At 50.8% G+C, this 22,664-nt stretch overlaps 1 protein-coding gene across 7 annotated transcripts in view; it reads right to left on the reverse strand.

The window, feature by feature from the left end:
- CACNA1D (calcium voltage-gated channel subunit alpha1 D) overlaps positions 1-22,664 on the reverse strand; it is a 301,559-nt gene that overhangs the window by 53,646 nt on the left and 225,249 nt on the right. For all 7 annotated transcript variants that reach the window (XM_004581552.2, XM_058678997.1, XM_058678996.1 and 4 more), the window contains 13 exons: positions 22,293-22,407; positions 22,052-22,121; positions 20,831-20,897; positions 19,782-19,929; positions 15,973-16,102; positions 12,391-12,450; positions 9,582-9,688; positions 8,236-8,323; positions 7,302-7,409; positions 7,165-7,217; positions 4,719-4,865; positions 2,844-3,045; positions 568-726 (listed from right to left, as the gene is read on the reverse strand). In XM_004581552.2, coding sequence (XP_004581609.2) covers positions 568-726; positions 2,844-3,045; positions 4,719-4,865; positions 7,165-7,217; positions 7,302-7,409; positions 8,236-8,323; positions 9,582-9,688; positions 12,391-12,450; positions 15,973-16,102; positions 19,782-19,929; positions 20,831-20,897; positions 22,052-22,121; positions 22,293-22,407 — 1,454 coding nt within the window. The remainder of the gene's footprint in view (positions 1-567; positions 727-2,843; positions 3,046-4,718; positions 4,866-7,164; positions 7,218-7,301; positions 7,410-8,235; positions 8,324-9,581; positions 9,689-12,390; positions 12,451-15,972; positions 16,103-19,781; positions 19,930-20,830; positions 20,898-22,051; positions 22,122-22,292; positions 22,408-22,664) is intronic.

Raw genomic sequence — 22,664 nt, forward strand, 5'->3', positions numbered from 1 at the left:
GGCAGAACTATCTGCATTTCCACTCAAACCTGGGAAACTCCCCATCCCTGGACTGAAAGCCTCCAACAACAGGCATGTGGTTCAGGTTTTGTTTTTCAACACCGAGTGCCTGACTGGCTTGCCTGACATAGACTATCACTGATGTGGGTGTGAGACATTCTCCTATCCTACCCAACAGGACAGCAAGGCTTAGGGAGTCCCAGAAACTTTCTCCCAGTGCAGAGGGAGTAACAATCAGGGACAGAAACTGGTGCCTGTCCAGTCCCCCTATCTTTGATCTTTAGCCTCTGGCTGACCCCAGGAAGTCCCTGGTAAACCGGGAAGCAGAGCCAAACACCACATTCACTTACATTCCAGCACAGTGTCACCTAGGGCCTCATGTCCAGCCAGTCCCTAACACAAAGTGACCTTGAATCCTACCGTGACAACTGCCAGCCAGAACAGGAGGCCAGCCACACCACAGCCCACACTCATCAGAGACATCACAGCCCTGCTCTTGTGAGTACTGGGCACTGGGGGCTGTGCACAATGCCCAGACTTGACCCCCACAGCTGTCTCCATCTTTACCTGCATGGCCAAGCAGAGTGTGTTGAGCATGATGAGGACAAACATCATGTATTCGAAAGGCGAAGAGTTCACCACGTACCAGAACTTGTACTGGTAGGGGTTTTTGGGGATGTATCTCCGCAAGGGACGTGCTTTCAAGGCGTATTCAACGCACTGACGCTGTAACGGCAGAAAAGGGTGGGGAAGGGAAAGTGGGACTCTGAGCACTCCCTGGAACAGAGACAATGGTGAGAATTCCCAAGGCACCCCAAAAACAGGGTGTGTGGGCCACTGCAAAAATGACTGCCAGGGAGCAGGAGTGAAGGGGCCATGGGTGTCACCCTGCATCACTGAAAGGGCGGGACCCCCAGCACTGTCTGTGGTCAGCTTAGCCACCTTGGGAGCTGGAGGAGTGCATACTCTCTGCTTATTAAGGAACCTGCATTTCTGAGCTTTCAACCATCTCTGCTGAGCTCCAGCAGCACACACATAGGAACTTCACAAAGTGTGTGGAAGGTGAAATTAAAAGATATGCTGTTTTGGGGGCAAATTTTTTCAAATCCATGCTTATGTGGGGTCTTCCAAAAAAATTAAATGCATATTATGAAAGATAAACTGGACATAGATTTCAAATGCTTTGTACCATCAAAAATTAATTCCCTTTCCTAGGAACAGCTTGATGCTTCCTCGTACCAATGAGCAGAGCCTTTGGGGACCTGGCGTGGACCAGACTGCTGCCTTTCCCCAGGACCAGTGGCTTGGAGACTGCAGCCTGCCTACCCGTGCTGCCCTCCAGGAGAGGAGGCCACATGGTGGCAGGCATGGCAGCTATGGCTGCTCAGAAGGCTCAGAGGAGACACCCCTTGGGAGGGCTGAACTGTAAGCATCTCAGGGTAAGTGCTACATATCCATGCGGGAGCACATTGTGTATCTCGGAACCGCCAGGCTGTGGTCAGCAGAGATGGTCTGGGAAGCGGGAATTCAGCTCAGGTTCAGCTAGAACACCTGCTTGTTCCCTTGTCCTGGGAGCAGACACTCCATCCCCTGCAGCAAGCTCAGTGGATCCTTCAGCCCGGAGGTGGGGCGGGTGGCGGGCATCCAGCTCAGCCTCCAGGAGGGGGCATCCAGCTCAGGCCTTACTTGGCTGCCTGGAGTTGGATGCAGGCTGCTGATAGACTCCCTGGCCCTGATTTCAATGTGGCTTTGAATTCAAAGCCTGGCCTCCAGAGAGCTCAAGGACTGACACACGAACACAGCTGGTCCTGGCCTCCCTGGGGCCCTCACTGGTGGAGTCTACAGGGACTTCCTGCCGAGCCTTACAACCTCACCAGCACATTGCCCCACTCCTCTGAGGTGCAGGGTGCCTGCTCATGTCCCACCCACTTCCTCTCTGCGAGGCCTGATGGCCAGGAGGTTCTTGCTTACTGCAGCAGCATCATAGCAGAGATGCTCGAGATAGAGATGAGGGGAAACTCCCCTGACAGCATCTTGCCCTCACCATCACCACACTGGGGCTGAGCGGGACCTCCTGAGAGTTACTCCTCAATCCTCCCATGCAGATAAGGGGGCAAGCCCCAGAGAGCAGCGGGGCATACCTCATGTCACAAAGCAGGTGCCGACAGAGTGGGGCCACCATAACTACAACCCAAGGCCCCTCTGTCTACAAGACTAATTAAAATGAGAGGCTCAATGGAGAAGGAACAAGGGCAGTGCAAATCTAGTCCCAAGTTGAAAGTTAACTGCCTTGTCCTTGTGGGGTGACAGGGCACCTCCCCTAAAGTCAGCAGTGACACATCAAGAGCAACCCTGCCTTCTCCAGGACTCCACCCCATGCTCAGAGGACATTCAGCAGGATCTGGAGAAGCTGGGGTCATTCCTTACTGGGAGAAGGGAGTGCTCCAAGCACCCAGGGGTCAAGGGAGGCTGCTTGGCATCATACCCACAGTTAAGAATGACCCCACCTGACCTAAGTCAAGAAACTCAGTCCCAACCGTGAATGACAGGCTCTCCCAGCAGGGACTGTGAGAACTGCAATAGAACAGACACATGTCACCCAAGATACTGAGCTGTCTCAAGGGGATGAGACCACACCATGTGTCTCACCAGTGGGCCAGGGGTGGACCTCACTATTACAAAGTCTAATGTGCGTGTGGGCACCTGGGGCGTGCTCTGAATGGGGCCCAAGCCGCAGGGATGGATGGGAGGTGGGAGGCCCACAGGAGCTGGGGAGGAAGGCAGAAGAGCAGGTGCTCGGCCCTGGCACAGGGATGGAAGCCCAAACAGCGTGTGACTTTAACCTGATTTTTGTCCAGCTCACAGTTCTTATACTCTTTCTCTCCCTGCTCCTGAAATGTCACGATGACAAAGCCCACAAAGATGTTCATCATGAAGAAGGCGACAATGATGATGTAGATGATGAAGAAGATGGAGATCTCCACACGGTAGTTGTAGACGGGGCCCACGTTCTCTCCATTGGAATCGATGGCTTTATACAGCAACCTGGGGGGTGAGGAGCGCAGAGGAACATGAGGACATGTCAGGCCAGCCCAGTCACTACCTTCCCGATGCCCCCAGAGTTTTAAAGCTTTGTTCCCAATGAATGCACACCGCAACAGGCACCCACTCCAAAACCCAGCCAGCACCTGGCATTCCATCACTGAGGAATGACTTTCACAGTCAACTAGTCAGGCTCCTTTCTATTCAGAGAGGAGACTCGTGCTCTGCCCACAAGTCACTGCAGGAACTGAAAGCTGTGTGTTCATGGCAAAGACCAGCTGCAAGCACCCCGCTTGCAGTTCCAAAGAACTGCAGGGAGGCTCCCTGAACCGGAACACAGATGCCAGGCAGAACTCTTTGCAGGAAGAGGGCAAGTTCAGTTGATCTCTCCACTCTAATGCAGAGTCAACACTTTCCCCCAAGTGTGGGGCATACACCATTTGCGGGCATCCTCTCATGGGGTCCTCATGCACCTTCTAGAAAGACAGACACCAAGGTTGACCCCATTTGGTCAATGCTCAGACAAGGAGCCAAACACCCAAGGTCACACACCTCAGTGGCAGAACAAGGAGCTGAGTTTGGCTCTTCCAGGTCCCAAGTTTGTTCTCTTACCTCCCGTAGCCACCCTGAGCTACCATTGCACAGCATGCAATAGCCAGTGCCATGGTCAGTGCCTTGGAGACTGGGAGTTTCGCTCCCCTTTGGGCCCCCCTTGGAGGGCAGGGATCCCCTGTCTGCTGTACTCTGCTTTCTTCTGTCTTCCTGACCATCACACACAAGCCACCCAACCCCAGCCACTCTTCAGGCCTGGGTTTTCTGTGGCTCTAGGACACATAGCTTCTCCCTTCCTGCTTGGACCCCTTGGTGTCCCTACTAGATTGGAGCTACTTTTGTACGCGACCCAAGACCAATGTACACATGTGGTGCAGTATGAATTTTAACACAGAGGTATAATGTGTCAGGGTAGGAACCAGATTGGGGCAACTGCTAAATGCTTGCCCTTTCTTTGTGCTGGAAACCTGCAAAATCCTCTCCAGTAGCTATTCTGAAAGATGCCATTAATTGTTGTCAACCACAGGAAACTTACTGTGTTAGACCTTTAGAGGGTTATTCCTCCCATCCATCCAGCTGCACCCTATTAACCATCCTCTCTCCATGTCGAGGGAGAAACTATATTGAGACAATGCTGCATGGACCTGGACTAGGAGCACATTTTTTGAATGAGTGAGTGCCTCAGTGTACGAAATGGTCCAGCTGCAACTATGCCTGCCACACCCTGGTACTAAGTCCCAGGGATCAGTGGACTGTGTGGGACACTAACAAAATCCTCTCAAGGAAGAATAGAAAAGACTGTCCGGTCTCATCCAGAGGTGCTGCCCAGGACCTAAATGCTCCTGCTTTATGCACCCCAGAGTCCCATTGGAAGGCCACTGCAGGGAAACCCTGCCGTAACGAGGAAGAAGAGCCCCTATGGGCCAAGAAGTGACTGACAAACATCCCCTATATGGAGGGTTTCCTTGACTTTTCTGTACTACCAAATTGTTCACTTAAAATGGAAGATTTCATGTTATGCACTTGTCACCTTGATTGCAAACAGATAAAGACTGCCATCCACCTCTCTAGCACAGAGGCCTTGGGCCCAAGCTCCCTGGGGAGCGTTTGAGCCCTGTACTTACGCAGGCCACCCCTCGAACGTGGAGACCGTGAAGAGCGCCATCATAGCAGAGAGGACGTTGTCGAAGTTGAAGTCACTGTTCTGCCAGACTCTCTCCCGGACCACGGGGCTGTCGACATCCCCGTCCTTGTAGAGAATGAAAAGGCCCCTGGAGGGAGAGAAGTTTGAGTTGTGTTTGAGTTTCATGTGAGACAGGTAGAGTTAGCACTGAACTACTTATCCACTTGTCCGCGTGTCTGGCCCCAGCCCTGCCTGTTGGGCTCCCACTGTGCTGCCAGCTGAGCTGCACAGCTGGGCAGGGCCAGGCGGTGCTGCTTTACCCTGCCTTTGAAGTCTCCTCTTGGGACCACACAACCAGTGAACCACTAGTGCCATGCAGGGTCCACAGCCAGCAGGCAGATCTCTTATCCCTGCAGTACAAAGGGACTTTCTGACCCAGCTTCATCCCTGTCTCTGCCACTCAAGTAAGTAGTTTTAAAATAAAAAGATAAACATAGTTTGATATAAAGCGCTTTGAAATCCACTTTTTTGAAGTTCACAAAAAAATGTCCATTTTGAAAAAAAACATGCCTGGATTTCAAAATTTTTACAACTACAACAAATGTATGTTTTACTTCAATTTTCCATGAATTTTCTGAAGCTCCCTCCTATCAACCAACAAATAAGAAGTACTGATTATTCAATATCTCTCACATACAATAGGCTCAAAGTACATGGGAAAAAAAAAACCAGAATCAAAGCTTCGACCGTAGGGACTCCCATAAGCTCTGGGACACAGACCTGGGCACAAGCCCCACTTCAGATTTAACCTGATCTCTCCACACTAAGTTCCAAACTTTCTGGCACACTGGATTTCTTATAAATTTTAAAATTTGATTTGAAAGGTAGAGAGACATAGAGAAGTAGGTGGGTGGATAGATAGATGACAGATAATTTTCCATCCAATGCTTCATCCCCCAAAATGCCTGCAATAGCTACAGCTGGGCTAGGTGGAGCCCAGAAGCCAGGAAATCAATCTGGGTCTCCTGTGAGTGGCAGGGACCCAAGTGCTTAGGGCCTATTACCTGCTATGTCACAGAGTATACGAGTAAGCAGAAAGCCTGATCAGAAACAGCCAGCTTCAAACCAGAAGACCCCAACATGCAGTCCACCCAATGGGGTATCTCAAAGGCTACATCAAACACCTGGCCCTGGTACACAGTATTTTTGGTAGAACTTCATTGTTGGCAGGAAACCATGGAATCGAATCTGAAATCTTGATTTCACACACAAGAAAGTAGAGGCTTGGAGAGGGAAGGGACCACTGGTGTGGTGTTAGGTTGCAGGGTGCATGGGATGCATGTCCCATGCAGCCTGTGTCAATAGCACCTCCGAGGTGCACAGCCATGGTCTGGGGCAATTGGTGCTCTATGACCAAACCTTCCACTTCAAAAAAAAAATCCTGAACCAACACACATGGTACCAGCAGCCAGAGTTCATCTGTATCTCTAGGGTACAGGAATGCAGACTTCTGCCCAGTTGAAAGCTTGGCTAGAGGCCCCCAGGCCTGCCTTCACAGTCCCTGGACATCTTGGAACAAAAACCAGGAATGCCTTCCACCTTGTCTCTGCGAATGGAAATCCAGCCAACATATGGATGAAAACAGAAGTAAGGGTTGAAAGGAAACTAGAAAATGAGCCAGCCGGGGTAGCCTGTTCAAGGACAGCGAGCGGAGTTTTAGGTACTGGCCTGAGGGAACGCCGTCCACTGGCTGCAAGGGGAGTAATCTGGGGGCACTTTACAATCACTAGCTAAGGGTTTTCCTCCTCCAGTTTATGGAATCATCAGCAAGCATCAAAATCCATTATTATCCCCACTCTCTGGGGTGATGAAAGCATAACGTCTTGGAACTAGATGAATGGAAGTGTTACTGACTATACAATATGACTGTATTGAATGCCACTGGGTTATACAGTTAAAATGGTGGATCTTCTGCAATTCAAAGAAAACAGAACAATACACATTCATTATCTGCCAAGCAGAGCAAACAAGCCTGCTGATCGTAATTTTAAGTGTGCTCCCTTCCTTCCGTATGTCCATCATTTCTTTTTATTTGAAAGGCAGAAAAATAGAACCACACACAGAGAACTCCTACCTGCTACCTGACTACCCAAATGCCGGTGGGACCCAGGAACGCTAGCCAGGACTCCGGGGGGAAGCCAGGAGCCAGGTCACTTGAGACGCAATTGCTGCCTCCCAGAGCCTGCCTTGGCAGGATGCGAAGTTGGGAGCTGGAACTGAACCCAGTTACCCTGAAGTGGGATGTATGCTGCTTCACCACTCAGCTCAACACCTGCCCCCACAGGCCTCTTATCCTTCATTCTGAAAACTCCCGCGAGATGCTAACGTGAGTCTTTCAAGTTGTGGACTTGTTCTTACACACCGCCCCCTCTTCTCAGGACACTCACCTGCATTCTTCAGGGTTACTCTTGGCTTCATCTGTGCAGCGATAGAACTTTCCCTGGGTACAAAACAGACAGATGGTCAAGTGCAGGCTTCTCCAAGACAGACACCTGGCTTCACGCAGGCAGGCGCTCCCTTCTACCTTGAACAGTTGGACCCCGATGCAGGCAAACATGAACTGGAGGAGGGTGGTGACGATCATGATATTGCCGATGGTCCTGATGGCCACAAAGACACACTGGACGACGTGCTGCGGGTGGAAGAGCAGGGAAAGCACAGATCGTGGTAGCCGCTGGGATGAGCCAGCACCTGCCCCGAGTTTCTATAGGTCTGTGTTTTTCAATGTGATTTTCCAACTCTGCAGTCCCTTTTGTCACTTGTTCTCTAAGTTGTCTACAGGGAGGTCCCCACAGTGTATCAGGGCCACTTATTAAAAAAAAAAAATCCACCTTTGCGGCCTGGCACAATAGCCTAGTGGCTAAAGTCCTTGCCTTGCACAAGTCAAGATCCCATACGGGCACTGGTTCTAATCCTGGTAGCTCCACTTCTCATCCAGCTCCCTGCTTGTGGCCTGGGAAAATAGTCGAGGATGGCCCAGAGCATTGGGAGACCTGGAAGAAGCTCCTGGTTCTTGGCTTCGGACTGGCTCAGCTCTGGCCATTGCAGCCAGTTGGGGAGTGAATCATCGGATGGAAGATCTTCCTCTCTGTCTCTCCTGCTCTCTCTATATCTGACTTTCTAACAAAAACAAATAAATCCTCAAAAATAAAAAAAAATAGCTTTGGGAATAGCAGCTGCCTGGCACTTGGGCCACAGGGATCCGAACCACTAAAGAATCAAACTATCCAGCCTTTTATGGGATCTGCAAACTATTACTAACAATGGAACAGTAATCCATGGGCAGTGATCATAAAGAAAGTAACATCAATGACCAAACGCAAAGGAAACAACTTGTTTATAAATACCATGAGCCCTTGGCAAGCAGATAACCCAAGCCAGCCTAGCCAAGAAGAACCTGTGCCTACAGCAAGTCCCACCCAGCACCAGCTCAGCTTTGGAGGAGGGGAAATCAGAACCTTAAGTCCTTTTGCTCTGTTGATTGCCCGGAGTGGCCTTAGGACTCTTAAGACCCTTAGAATCTTCACCACGGAGATGGCGCTGGACCTAAGGAGGAAGTGGGGTAAGACAGCAAGTCGAGTGTCTTGTGGGTGGACAGAATGCATTTGTACATTTCATTTTCACACCAGTGCACAACTTGCAAGAATCCCCTGGAGCCCAGCTGGTCTCTGCCCCAGACTTACAAACTATTTTCTCCCTGCAGCCCACATTACATACACACACACAACACACCACACAACACACAGCTGACCCTTTGGCTTTGCTCTTTCTATTCAGTGTGAATGCTAGGCTGAACTTGGCTTTGGGGCTTCAGGTACTCTGGATGCTAGTTTTGGGCAATGTGGCAGGGGTGGAGGCAGGCAGCCTAGATAGGCCTCCCAGGAAGCAGTGAGAGCCTGGCGAGTCTCACAGGAGATGTAAGGGTTAGACAGATGGCAACGGGGTAGCCTCCACAAAGGCTCCAAGGGAGAGGAGGCAGCACACAGATGCTTGGGGGTGACCAGGGCCATGCTGGGGGTCAGAGTGGCCCAGAGCTGCAGCTGGGGAGTGTATCAGAGCTGCGAAGGTACAGGTGTTCCTGTGAGCTGTAACTTCAGGGCACCCTCAGGCAGGACTCCTTGGTCCTCTCCACTGACCACTGGCTTCAGGTATGTGTGCACAGGCATGACACAGGAGTATGAACAGACAGGAGCTCAGAGGTCAGTGGGACAGCAAGGCCACCTGATGTTCCCCCTGGGAGGTTCTGTCCCCTAGAGAACGCAGGGAAACGGCAGGCAGGCACAGCATGCGGCTCTGTTGTTACCCTGAAAAGCTATGGAATGCTCCTAGGCCCTTGGCTTTCAGCCTCAGCTCTCTCCCGAGCTGGAGTACTAGAGGTCAGAGGAGGTCACAGTGGCTGCACGTTTGGACATCTGGGGAAGTCTGCACTGTTTGGGCAGGAGAGGCCGTGCAAGGTCACTGCTCTGAGCCCCTCCTGCACAAGAGGGACCAGGCCTTGGGCCAGCTACTGGCCTCTCCCCCATCTACACATCTCTCACTCTCTGCTAAAAGCAAATGGCACAGAGAGGAAAGGACCCAGTCCAACAGCCAGCACAGAAAAAAAAAAACTAGATGCACAGGGCTTTGCAGCCCAGAAGCCAACTGAGCAATCCTAGGCAACCAAACAGTATCTCACTAAAGTGACGTCAACTGTTACAGTTTCTGCAATAATTCCTTCCATAACCATGCCACCTGCAAGTCCTAGGTGCCGCACACACACACACTCTCCACATGCCCTCCCCAACCTCCCCCTGAGAATGCTTACTGGATTCCAAATGACACCAGGGACACCCCAACGACCAGCATATCCAGCAGATTGAAGTAATTCCTGCAGAAGGCCCCTTTGTGCAGGAAAGCCCCAAATGTCGTCATCTGCAAGCAAAATCCAGGGTGGGTGAGTACGTCTCTTTTCCAGGGAAAAGGAATGTTGGGCTCTTCACAAACTCTCGAGGTGGTAAGCACCGAGTGACAGGTGTGCATCAGGTGCACAACAGGTTCCCATAGGAACAGGAAAAGGGCAGCTCATCTCAAATATGATTCCCTAGAGAGCAGTGCAGACTTTACCACAGCCCTGACAGACTTCAATGGCCAGTGCATGGCTGGCACGTCCAACGGGCCTGTCTTGGGACACCCTTCCCAAGCCTGTGTGTGTCATCATGGAATTGGCATTCTGATGACTCGGCTTGGCATGGAGCGCTAAGCTGGCCTCTTGGGCCAAGGAAGCCCAAGCCCTGGCAGTGAGGCCTTGCAACAGCACATGCCTGGAGCACTTACAGGGCTCTCTTTATAAGGCAGCCAGCATTGTGTATCCACATGGGTCCCCTACTTCTCCTCTGGTTCTTCAGCATTCAAGGGCTCTCGCATGGGCCCTGAGCCTCGTGTGGGCCAGGTGCCTATGGATCTCACCTAGGTCCGTCTCACAGCTTTCCTGTCCCATACCCTGCACACCTGCAGCACCTGTGTGAAGTGCTCCAGGGTGTTTTCTACTGAGGACAGAAAGGGAATGTAATAAGGAAGCCTCCCAAAATAAAAAAAAAAGGCAAAAATATAGACTTCATGATGTATTAAAAACAAAATGTGTAGGGGGGATTTCAGACAAGTATGGGGAGGAGAGGCAGAGATGGAAACATTACCCTGAGTCTTGGGGAACTGCCACTTCTCAACCCTCTTCTTATACGACAATGGCAAATGCATGGAGTTTCATCACCCAGCCTCCAAGGCTCCAAAGGCTCCAAGGGAGAGGAGGCAGCACACAGATGCTTGGGGGTGACCAGGGCCATGCTGGGGGTCAGAGTGGCCCAGAGCTGCAGCTGGGGAGTGTATCAGAGCTGCGAAGGTACAGGTGTCCCTGTGAGCTATAACTTCAGGGCACCCTCAGGCAGGACTCCTGGCATTTCAAATGCCAGCTACTTCCTGGTAAGTCCTCACTTTCTGAATCCTTCTTGGCTTAGCTCATTTTCTGTCTGCTACAATGTTCTTCGAAATGAAGAATGACTTGGGAGATTTAAGTCACTGAGGCAAATCTCCACGCATTATAAAGTACAATCATTTTTTTTTTCCTTTTTAAATAACCCTGAATCTCATTTTCTCCGAAGCCAGAGAGTAAACATATTCATTTACCTCCTTAGGAAAAAAAAAAAAAAAACAGGGACAGTAAAATAAAACCTCAATTAACCAGGAGAAGGAGTTAAGCAGGACACATCTTGCCTATAGGCTGGAGGAGAAAACAAGTGAAAGACAGGAAGCTGAGGTGGGAGCAGAGGCCAGTGGCAAGCAGACACTCCAACCCCAACCCTGAATTCTGTACCCAGGGCTCATACTAGGGAGCCCCAACCCCAGGCAGCCACCACGGCTGGGCTCTTGAGTTCCACGAGCAGCATCTGCCATATTCCTCAGCTTCCAGATGGGAGCACTAAACCAGCAGTAGAGGAGCTATTTTAAGCAGTTGGAGGTTGGTTGGCTTTACATGACTGAAGAATAATGACAAAAGGTGGGAAAAAAGAAGATTGGGTGGGTGGAGAGAGAACCACTGATCAGGTTAATTGAGGTTTCATTTTATAGATGTTATCAAGAGCTCAAGTTCCACTTAAAATACATTTCTCCTGAGACACAAACCCCAAATGAGTTTAAACAAAATGGAGGCTGCAAGTTTTCATCCCCTGCCATGGGACCGTTCCTCTGTTGGTTCTCACAGGCCACGCTTGCCCAGAGCCACAGGGACCCAGGTCTTGTAGTTTGCCGTTCGCTGCCGTGGGCCTCCAGATCTGCAGGCACACAGGAATGAGTTTTCTGTGGCATGGCTGCTGCAGGCAGTACACAAAGCCGCACGCAGCGAGGGCAGCCATGGGTTCATGCATGGGCACTACATTTAGTAGCCTTGTCTGAAGGGTGTCCCTTTCATTTGTATAAATGTAAGCCCATCCATTAAACGTACAGAACAAACAGAAACACAAATGGACTCAGGTTGTCTTGCGAGTACCCTTGCAAGAAAATAGCATGTCATTGTATTAGGACATGGAAAGCATAAGGCAGTCAGGAAAATAGGAAGGGTGACCTTCCTTCCACAGCATAAGAACTTATCCTCTGACTCGGACATCCGGCCAGGAGGAGAAAAGCCCACACAGTGATGGAGCTGTTTCCAGCTGACATTCTCCAGAAATTGTTTTTTTTAAAAGAACAAGATATAATTTCCAACCATCATCATAAGTCAAAGCACCTCCTACATGCAAACACAGGTTAAAAGGAAACAGCAAAAACAGGCTGGAATGCTCAACAACAACAACAAAAAAGGCTTTTGGTTCAAAAAAGAATTGAACTTTATCACAGAAAACCAAAGTTAAAAAAAATCCAAAATCAAAAGCACTTCACGCTGCTTTCCTGTGTCTCACACGCAGGAGGGGCAGGTTTCTAAACACACGGCCAGGTAACCTGTTACCTTCAAAATGATCTCAAATGCAAAAGTACCAGTGAAGACATAATCTGCATAACCTAGCATCTGCAAGGCAAACACATGATTGCAACTGTTAGGGCTGCAGGCGTTTCCAACAGGCCACGAGCAAGGAAAAGGACATTACCTTGAGTAGGATTTCGACAGTAAAGATGGCTGTGAAAGCATAGTCAAAGTAACCCAGTATCTGCAAGGGACAACACGTGGAGATGAGACACAGCATCCGGGTAGACATGACCATGACTCGCCCATGGGCCAGCCCCTCACGTGCCATCAGAGACCCCCTTCCCCCAGGGGGACCCTGCTGTCCAGAGGCCAGGTGCAGAGTCACTCACTGAGACCCACCACGGCCTAACCACAGCTGTTGCCGAGGACCAGCAGCAAGGCCTTGGCCGTCCTTGCCTCCCCAGCCACTTACTGCTGAGGCTTCATGGTCTCTGGTCTCAGACAGAGGCTCCCTTCTCCAGTTGCCTATCAACTTTTTCCATCGGAGAGCAACATTTACTTGTGGCATTTTTTGGCCTTTTTAACCTTATGCACATGTCTCATTCTTAGGAAGCACGCGGCCCTCCAGCGGGGTGTCAGGTCACTGGAAAAACAAAGGCCTCGGTGACCCCAGGGCACTGTCAACTTGCACGTGTTCCTAGTACTCCGGCCTGTTGGATTAGACAGTGAAATCTCTTCCCCCAGCTGTTTTTCTGGGCTAACTGAGCTGTTTTTTGGGCCGTCCTCGACTGCTTTCCCAGGCCACAAGCAGAGGCTGTCTGATGGGCTTACCCCTGCCTAATGCTCGGCCTCTCACACTTGATACCTTGTGCCAACTCAAAGAACAGACAGACATGACAATGAATTTCCAGTCTTAGCCACGTAGTTAAGACTTTCTGAAAATACCGTCTATTCTTCAATGAACTCCTGACAGTAGTCCCTTGTGGGGAACCTTCTTGTCCTCAGAGCCACTGGGCTGAGGATATGAGGCCAGTGGGACCCCCGCAGCAAGCCTGACCACTCCCTAAGACTGCGCACTGTGAATGGCTCACCAAGGTCCTCAGCCTCTAAAACAGTGGTAACTAAGATCCCATCAGCAGCTGAGATGGCCCTGGCTGCTGATATCTCTGGGGTTTTGAAGGAAATGAAGGGAAGGACTGGGGAGCCCACCCAGGGCTGCCCCCTGTGCTGAGCAGAGCTGAATGCTGGGCGCAGGATGGAGGCGCTGCTGTTGGGCAAGGAGCCCTGCTGGCCATGAGGTTTCAGCGTGGGAGTAACCTCAGGGGACAGCCACAGTACTGTCACAACCAGGACCTCGGTTGCAAGCCCAGCTCTCCCTCAGAGGAAGCTCTCCCTTCAAGGGTACTTATTTTCTGATTCGTTTGTTTCTAAATAGATGAACTTTGCTAGAACACTACTGTGTGACTGTGGTCCTTGGGCAGACAGTGGACAGTCCCTTATTCTCTCCCAGGTCACGGAGCGACATTCATGTGCAAGGCACCTGCTGGCCAGGAAAGGCACTGCACATGCAGTTCCTATGGCCCAGCCCCTGGTACTCAGGAGCTGATCTGTATTCTTAAGCTCCTCATTCCATTTCCCTTGATTTTTCACTAAAAATTCACCTATAGCCAAAACAAAATAAAATACTGTAGTGTTTTTAAAGCAATGGACATTGTACATTTATCTGCCAACGAAGAACGGTAACATTTCTGGGGAAAGCAACAGGGAATCAGAATTGTGAAGATGGGATTAACACGAAAAATAAAGAACAAAGGGCCAGCGTCTTAATGTAACACATAAAGCCAACACCTGGGACACCAGCATCCCGCGTGGGTGCCTGTTTGTGTCTCTGCCGCTCTGCTTCGATCCAGCTCCCTTTTAACACTGTGGGAAAAGCAGCCCAAGTGTTTGGGTCCCTGGCATCTGGAAGAAGCTCCTGGCTCTGACCTGGCTCAGTCCCAGTTGTTGCTGCTGTCTGGGAAGTGAGCCATAAGATGGGAGGATCTCTCTCCATCTCTCTCTCTCTGTAACATCTCTCTCTCTTTTGCATATATATAAATATTTTTAAGATTTATTTTTGTTTTTGGTGGAAAGTCAGATATACAGAGAGGAGGAGATACAGAGAGGAAGATCTTCCCGTCCGATGATTCACTCCCCAAGTGAATGCAATGGCTGGAACTGAGCCAATCTGAAGCCAGGAGCCAGGAGCCTCTTCCAGGTCTTCCACATGGGTGCAGGGTCCCAAGGCTTTGGACTGTCTTCAACTGCTTTCCCATGCCACAAGCAGGGAGCTGGATGGGAAGCAGGGCTGCTGGGATTAGAATTGACACCCGTATGGGATCCCAGCGGTGCAAGGCGAAAACTTTAGCTGGTATGCTACTATGCTGGGCCCTCAAATATATATTAAAGAACATGAACTGGCAAAGCAAATAATCCTTTGTCCATTGCTACTCCTTCCTAATTTCTGCTTCCACTGTTTAGCCAAGACATCTCCCCCACATTGTCACTCAGATGATGGAACCTGTGGACACCAAAGTGTTCACTGCCAGCGAATAATCAGAGTCAGCCCTGTAGCTCCCTGACAAAAGACCTCATCCGCGGGGCCAACTGACCCCAAGCACCACCAACACACACTATGGGAGGAAGTGTGCTTCATCTTCCAGCTAATTAACCTGAGAGATGCAGAGAAATAGAGAAAAACAGCAGGCAGACTTGGCACTCCCAACACATCCAGGGGAACATGGACCCATGCACCTGTCTTCATCCTCAAACCTCTAACAATTTTATCTGTGGAAAAGAGCAAGAACAAGGCAAGGCCTTGGACGCACACTGGCTGTCCTGGCTCCCAGGAAGCATCTTGATGGGAACGCACAAATGCGTGGCAGAGGTCTCAGCGTTGGCAGCTAGCGGGCCTCCCATGGGGATGCTATGTGTGGTGGGGCTGCTGGGGCACAGACTCATCCAGGTTCAAGCTCCTCTCCAACACAGATGCAGTCAGAAAATGTGGTCTTTAAGACCATCAGGCTAGTCAACAATAAAAAATGAGACTCTCCGTTAACCTCAATTGCCTAAGTATAACCACCACCCACCACAGCAGCTCCCCCTCTTCGCCCAGCGCCTCCCTCGTTTGTGCAGTCGTGCATGGCACCAGCATGGCAGGGCCCATTGCAGCCCACGGGTGTCATGGCGGTCCCCAAGAACGACTTTGCGTGGTGCTATCTCAGTGCGCTTGGATGCTCGTGCGAGGACGTCTTTCTCAGAATGAGTCACAAAGCAGTGTGTGACTGTACTGCAGCTGGGCAGCTTGTTGTTAAGTCTGCCCAAGATAGCAATCTTACCCGTCAACCCTTGGTACTCCAAGGGTGTGTGGCACGCCCACTTTCAAGTTTACCTTTTCCTTACTTTTACGCTTCCATTTGCAACAACTAACTAGGTGTGAAGCTGATTCTGACCAGCAAGGGAGCCAAACTGTCAACAGCAAAGAATCTAGAGGGCAATCAGGTCCTTCCCCGACACTGGAGGTTACTGGAGAGGATCTGAGTCAGAGCTGGGATGGCGGAGTCCATGATGACCAGTGTAGACAAAGCAGAGGCACTCGGGCACACGCAGCCTACAGACAAAGCACTTCCAGCTGTGCCAGACACCTGCTCCCACCGCAGCCTCCTGGGCCCCTGGGATGGTCATCTCATCTGCCCCCCCATCCTCCCGCCCCCCGGAGTCTCACCGTGTTCCGGAAGGAGTGGCTACGGATGGGGTCCTCGGCAGCCAGGGCAGCGCTACTCAACATGATGAAGACAAGGATGAGGTTGGTGAAGATGTGGTGGTTGATGAGTTTGTGGCAGCCCACACGGATCCTGCGGGGGAAAGCCAAAGCACGGGCACAGCTACCAACAGCACCTGTTCACCCTGAGGTCCTTAGGAGTGGGGGCTGCTGCTGTGACAGATCACGCAGGGTCTTCTCCTCCTTCATGCTCCCCACCCAGCACACCAGAGTGACCCCCTCCTCCAACAGGCAGCCTCTGGAGCTCTGGGCTGGGAACAGCACAGAAGTGGGCATACCGCCCTACTACAGATGGGAAAACTGAGGCCTCAGTTCCTTTCGGACAGGGAATAACCTTCTTTTCTGCTGTGCTAAGGCCCAGGGATGGATTTTCAACCCAACTCTGTCTGAAGTGTCTACCACAAAGCCAAGTCCAGCTGCTCATCTTCCCTGTCCTTAGAAAGGAAGCTGAAATCAAGAGCCGAGCAACATCACACTCATCACTGATGTGCTGGACGCTGTCAGAGCCTGCCTCTGTGGCCACAGTGTCCATGTAAGGAAATACACTCTAACTCAGCAGGTGAGCTGACTCCACAACAAACTTGGGATGCCCTTATGAGAGACCGCCAAGGGCCAGCAGACCTCGCATGTCTCACTGACAAGATTAGGCCCAGGTTAAGGCTAACGCCCAGCGAGTCCCAGGTCCGGCTTTTCCTCTTTCTCGCATGTATTTCCTGCCCATAAATGCTGCCCATCCACATTGAGAAGTGGAACCCTGAACCTCCTCTGGTGCTGAGGGCTGTCTAACCCCTGCATCTTTCTTTGCTCAATTAAATTCCTTAATGTGCTGGGGCAGGCACTGTGACATAGCTATTGAACTGCCTGCTTGGGATGCCTGCATGTCACACCAGTTCAAGCCCTGGTCTGATTCTCATCCAGCTTCCTACTGACACACTCCAGGAGGCAGACAATGGGTAAAATGCCCCGGCCCTGCCGTCTGCATGGGAGACCCAGACAGAGTGAAGGGCTTTGGTTTGCACAGTCCTGGCTGTAGCAAGCATGTAGGGTAATAAACCAGTAGGTGTAAGACCTCGTTCTCTCACCACCTTTTAAGCAGATGAAAACAAAAACATTTAGTAAGTCTATTCAATTCCTCAAAAGCAATTTAATGCATCTGAAGTTTTCATTTTAACACACAAAAAATGAGATAGAGCCTCTCTTTGTACTGCAGGAGGGAGGGGATGTGCTGTATTAAAATCACGGCCTGGGGCCCGGCGGCGTGGCCTAGCGGCTAAAGTCCTCGCCTTGAAAGCCCCGGGATCCCATATGGGCGCCGGTTCTAATCCCGGCAGCTCCACTTCCCATCCAGCTCCCTGCTTGTGGCCTGGGAAAGCAGTTGAGGACGGCCCAATGCCTTGGGACACTGCACCCGCGTGGGAGACCCGGAAGAGGTTCCAGGTTCCTGGCTTCGGATCGGCGCGCATCGGCCCGTTGCGGCTCACTTGGGGAGTGAATCATCGGACGGAAGATCTTCCTCTCTGTCTCTCCTCTGTATATATCTGGCTGTAATAAAATGAATAAATCTAAAAAAAAAAAAAAAATCACGGCCTGCAGCACAAACAGAAGAGGTTTGCTTCTGTTGTATGGAGATTTTGTCATAAAGGTTGTTTTCATTTGATAGTTGCCCACCACAAGCAGTTCTCAGAAGGAAGTGAGGGGCATTATAGCACATTGCATTAAGCTGCCGACCTGTGATGCCAGCATCCCAGTTCATGTCCTGGGTACCCCACTTCCTACCCAGTTCTTTGCCAATGTGCCTGAGAAAGCAGTGGAAAATGGCCCAAGTCCTTGAGCCCCAACACCCAGGTGGGTGACCCAGATGGAATTACAGGCTTCTGGCTTTGGCCTGGTCCAGTCCTGGTTATCGCCAGTATTTAGGAAGTGACCAGAGGATCCATTCTCTCAGTGAGTGTCATTCAAATAAATAAAACCCTTGTGAAAAGAGAAAAAAAAAAAAGAAAGAAAACGAAGTGAAATTTTCATCATCATTTGCTAATGTGCAAGGATAGCATGATGTGGCTGAGTTCTCATTATGTGCTACGGCCGGGGGCAGGAAGCCAGGTGGCCGGGCCTGACAGCTCAGGCCTGAGTTCTGACCACAGCTCTACTCACCCCTCTGCCCTTGCTTTGCCATGAGTTAGTTAGGACCTTGCAGCCCTTACCTCCATGCTAGACTAGAGAAGGTAAATATCTTTTGACCTACAGAGTATGGATAAGTTTTTTTTTTTTTTAAAAAATATATATATATATATTTCACTTTCAAAACCAGAGTCAACTTTGAATGAAGGGGATCCCTCATGACACTCGAAGGCCACTTACTGTTGGCTCTTGAGAATCCTGCATGGCCTACAAGCTGTGAGCTGCTGAGTCCAGGGGAGACCTTTCAACGAGAGGGTCAGGGTGCCCACGGCTTTGGGGGACAGTCATCCATCCTTTTGACCAAACATGCGTGGCAGTCACAGGTGTTGGCAGGATCCACTTAACATCCTTTTTTTTTTTTTTTAAACTGAGAAAGCTTTTTCTTTTTTTTTTAAAAAGATTTATTTATTTTATTACAAAGTCAGACATACAGAGAGGAGGAGAGACAGAGAGGAATATTCTCCGTCCAATGATCCACTCCCCAAGTGAGCCAAAACGGCCGGTGTGCGCCAATCCGAAGCCGGGAACCTGGAACCTCTTCCAGGTCTCCCATGCGGGTGCAGTGTCTCAAGGCATTGGGCCATCCTCCACTGCTTTCCCAGGTCACAAGCAGGGAGCTGGATGGGAAGTGGAGCTGCCGGGATTAGAACCGGCATCCATATGGGATCCCGGGGCATTGAAGGAGAGGACTTTAGCCGCTAGGCCACGCCGCCGGGCCCCACTTAACATCCTTTTAAAGGACGCCCAACCACAGATAAGCTCGCACCAAACCCTCGCATCTCAAAGAACTCTGGCGTACCTTGCTCCTACCTGAGTCTTTTGAGGCCCCATGATTTGCATTACACACCCATTAAACAGCCAAGCACCATGGCAGCAGGTCTAAAACCCTCCCCTATAGTCATTTATGTGCCCCTGGCATTTCACATAATCCCCGATGATTTAAAACCTAGAATCCCCACTCTTAAATAGGCTCCTTCCTCCTCCAGGACTTGTGAGTCACTGCCACGCTCCTGGTTTGCACCTTATCATTTTAACATGAGAAATGCTATTTTAAGCCGAGTATCACAGGGCTGAAATGAATGCTTACAACCTATAAAATACCACAGTGCAATATTGCTTGATCACCATAAAATTCAACTGGGAAAAAGCATCAACTAAATATGCGATCTCAGGATGTAAGTTTGCCAAAGAGACCGTTGGTCACAGAATCCTCACACCACAGTGCGGCCTGGCAGGGAACCCACTCATTGCCAAAGGGTCCCAAGGAGGACCGAGCTCCGTAACAGCAAGGCCGTAGGCTTCAACTGAACATCCCAGTGAGCACGACACTTCTCCATTGCCACTGCTGTGACAGTCAGAACGTGGCACCTCTCAGGACTGGCCTCACTCTCTCAGAAAGGAAAAGGTCCACAAGAGAGGAACCGAGGGCAACGGTGACGATGGAACAGGAGCGACATGGGTGCTCCTGGGAACCTCAGGCTCAGAAGGTGCTGGAAGCCACTTTCCCTGAGCCCAACCCACCCCTCAGATCATGTGCAGGGGCACCACACTGGGAACAGGAAGGCGGTATTTACGGGTTGGTCTTGCTGAGAATGAAGAAAGCGCTCCCTTCGGGGATGGGGGCAATTTTCTCCTTCATGTTCAACTCAGAGATTCTGCGAGGACGGGGACCTGCGGGAACTTCAGGTTCATCCTCTTCCTCCTCCTCTTCCTCTTCCCCTACTATAAATGAAACACATTTTTTTTTTGTAGGCAAGAAGCAGATTACATATGCATTTGAATTACTATTCTCCAACTCTTCAGAAAATTTGGCTATCTGCTCCTGCTGAACCAGAGTCCTCTCTAACCCTGTTCCTTCAGAATCCAGGCTGCGTGTGATGTGTGTGATAGGTGTTGGGGGGTGTGGGGAGTATGTGGGGGTTGTGTGTGTGTGTGTGTCTGTGTGTGTGTGGTGTGGGTGTAGGGAGTATGTGGGGGTGGGGAGATGTGGAGGTGGGTGGGTGGGTGTGGTGGGGGTATGGGGAGTGTGTGGGGGTGTGTGGGGGTGGTGGGGGCGTGGGGGTGGGGAGCATGTGGGGATTGTGTTTGGGTATATAGGGGTGGGTGTGGTGGGGTGGAGGGTGTGCTGAGACATTTGCTATCTCAGGAGTTTGCTTAGTGGCAGCAATGAGGCCTGTACCAGGAACAGATGTGACCAGGTAACAGGTGGCAGCAGTGAGATTCACGCTGCATCCTCCCAGCAGCAGGCCAGATGCCACATAACTTCCTTAACTCAGCCTTAGAACCCACATGTGGGAACTGAAGTCACACAGGGCACAGCCTCCAGTTGCCAGGCTGCCACCTACATCACCACAAAGACAAGTGTTAACTGTGAACACATCAGGTGAGGGCTAGCTCTCATGGGCCGTCCAACCCACCCACATGTTCCTCTTCCCCATCTGGAAGTTGGCACACATAGGTCGCAGCCAACCGGTTCACAGGCAAATGTGCCCTTGGCTTTGGTGGCCTCAGCCACCCAGCGCGACCTTAGCTGGGCCAGGCCTAGGGTCAGCTGACCACAGGGCAGTGGCACAGCCACCTGGCTCATGAGCTCAGGACCTGTCTCAGGCGTCTATCAGCATACCTGGCACATCACAGGGTGGGTAGGGGTCCTTGTCTTCATCCTCTTCCCGGTAGTCATCAATGGTGACCTAGGATGACAGAGAAGTCAGGAGGAAGGGAGGCTCTGACCTGAGCACGCTCCAGACAGCACACAGGGCACAGTCAGCCCCAAGTTTAGCACAGACTGTGGAACTCCTCCATAAAGCACATGGGAATGTGGAGGGGGGGAGGAAGAGACGTTGATTCTGGGCCTGGTGTGGTAGCCTAGTGGCTAAAGTCCTCGCCTTGCATGCGCTGGGATCTGACATGGCCGCTGGTTCGTATCCCAGCAGCCCCACTTCTCATCCAATTCTCTGTGCCCTGAGAAAGCAGTTAAGGACGGCCCAAAGCTTTGGGACTCTGCACTCATGTGGGAGACCTGGAGGAAGCTCCCGGCTTCGGATTGGCACAGCTCTGGCCATTGTGGCTGCTTGGGGAGTGAATCATTGGACAGAAGACCTTTCTCTTTGTCTCTCCTCCTCTCTGTATACCTGACTTTCCAATAAAAATAAATAAATCTTAAAGAGAGAGAGACAGTGATTCTGTTTGAGATAGAAGGCCAGAGGGCAGACAAAGCCAATGGGTGTAGCTCTGCCCCAGCTGTGGGTCCTTGGAACCATGCATGGCTCTGTTCCCATGCCAGGGTAGTCATATGGGTCATGTGCCCACCATATTCAGACACCTGTCTTTCCGCTGGGCTGTGAGTGCCATGGAGACAGGGACAGAAGAAGTTTTCCTCATTCATCAATCCCGATGTATCAATTCAACAAACCAGCAGAGAAATGGAGCATGCAGAGCTGTCATCAATGAGACGGAGTTTGACAGATATGGCCCTGAGTCCACCCAGGCCACCTTGGAGCCTGGCAGGAGACACTTGCTCACAACTTCAGATTTTAAAATGCACTCGAGATGTCAACACAGTCCTGACCCCAGTGGAATCTGACCACACAATTCCAGGAAAGAAAAAAGCAAGTGTCAAATCAATTAGTGTGCATCACACCAGCTGCCTGGTTTCACAGTCAACTAACAGCCTGTTTGAAGACCAGTACCCCACGAAGCCAGCTGTGCACAGGGTGTCCTGCTCTTTACCCAAAAATTCACAGGTGTGGCACACAGCCCCTTTCCCAGCATAAACAGTACATTTTTGGAACTGCCCACTCCACCTTTTTCAACACCAGGGTTAGCTGTATTTTAGAAGACATACCTTGTTCTCACTGTTGGCTATCTGGTTGACTTCCGGTTTGTTGTTCTTTTTATTTTCTAGGCTCTCTTTCCTGGATGGAAGAGAAAACAGCGACATAGGTCACAAAACAGCCACGTGACTGTGTCTAAGGACGGTCCTTGGGATTCTGAATCCACGGTGCATCGGGATCTAATCGGGTTGGCCAGGCCTCCCCTGCACACAGTCCCTGAGCAGGCAGCAGCTCAGGTGGAAATGGGGTTACCTGGCAATCTTCTTCCTTTCTTTTTCCTCAGCTTCTTCTTTCTGAGCGGTGTTCAGACTTTCGGCATCAGCCAAGTTGTCTACAGCAATGGCCAAGAAGACGTTCAGTAGAATGTCTATTTTGAAATATTTAAGGGCATAACGCATCTCTTTAAAAAGTTTTTATCAACGTCCAATCAAAATGCCAAGACAGAAAAAAGCAAGATGGTCAGAGATCTTCCATTTGCTGGTTTCCTCCCCAGCTGCCTACAGCAGTCATGGTACTGCCAGGCAGAAACCAGCAGCTGGGACTCAACTCAGGCTCCCGCCTGGGTGGCAGAGACCGAATGCCCTAAGCTACAACTTGTTGCCTTCCAGGGTGTGCAGCAGTGGG

The sequence above is a fragment of the Ochotona princeps genome, chromosome 21 (genome assembly GCF_030435755.1).
Source record: "Ochotona princeps isolate mOchPri1 chromosome 21, mOchPri1.hap1, whole genome shotgun sequence".
NCBI classification, from domain to species: domain Eukaryota; kingdom Metazoa; phylum Chordata; class Mammalia; order Lagomorpha; family Ochotonidae; genus Ochotona; species Ochotona princeps.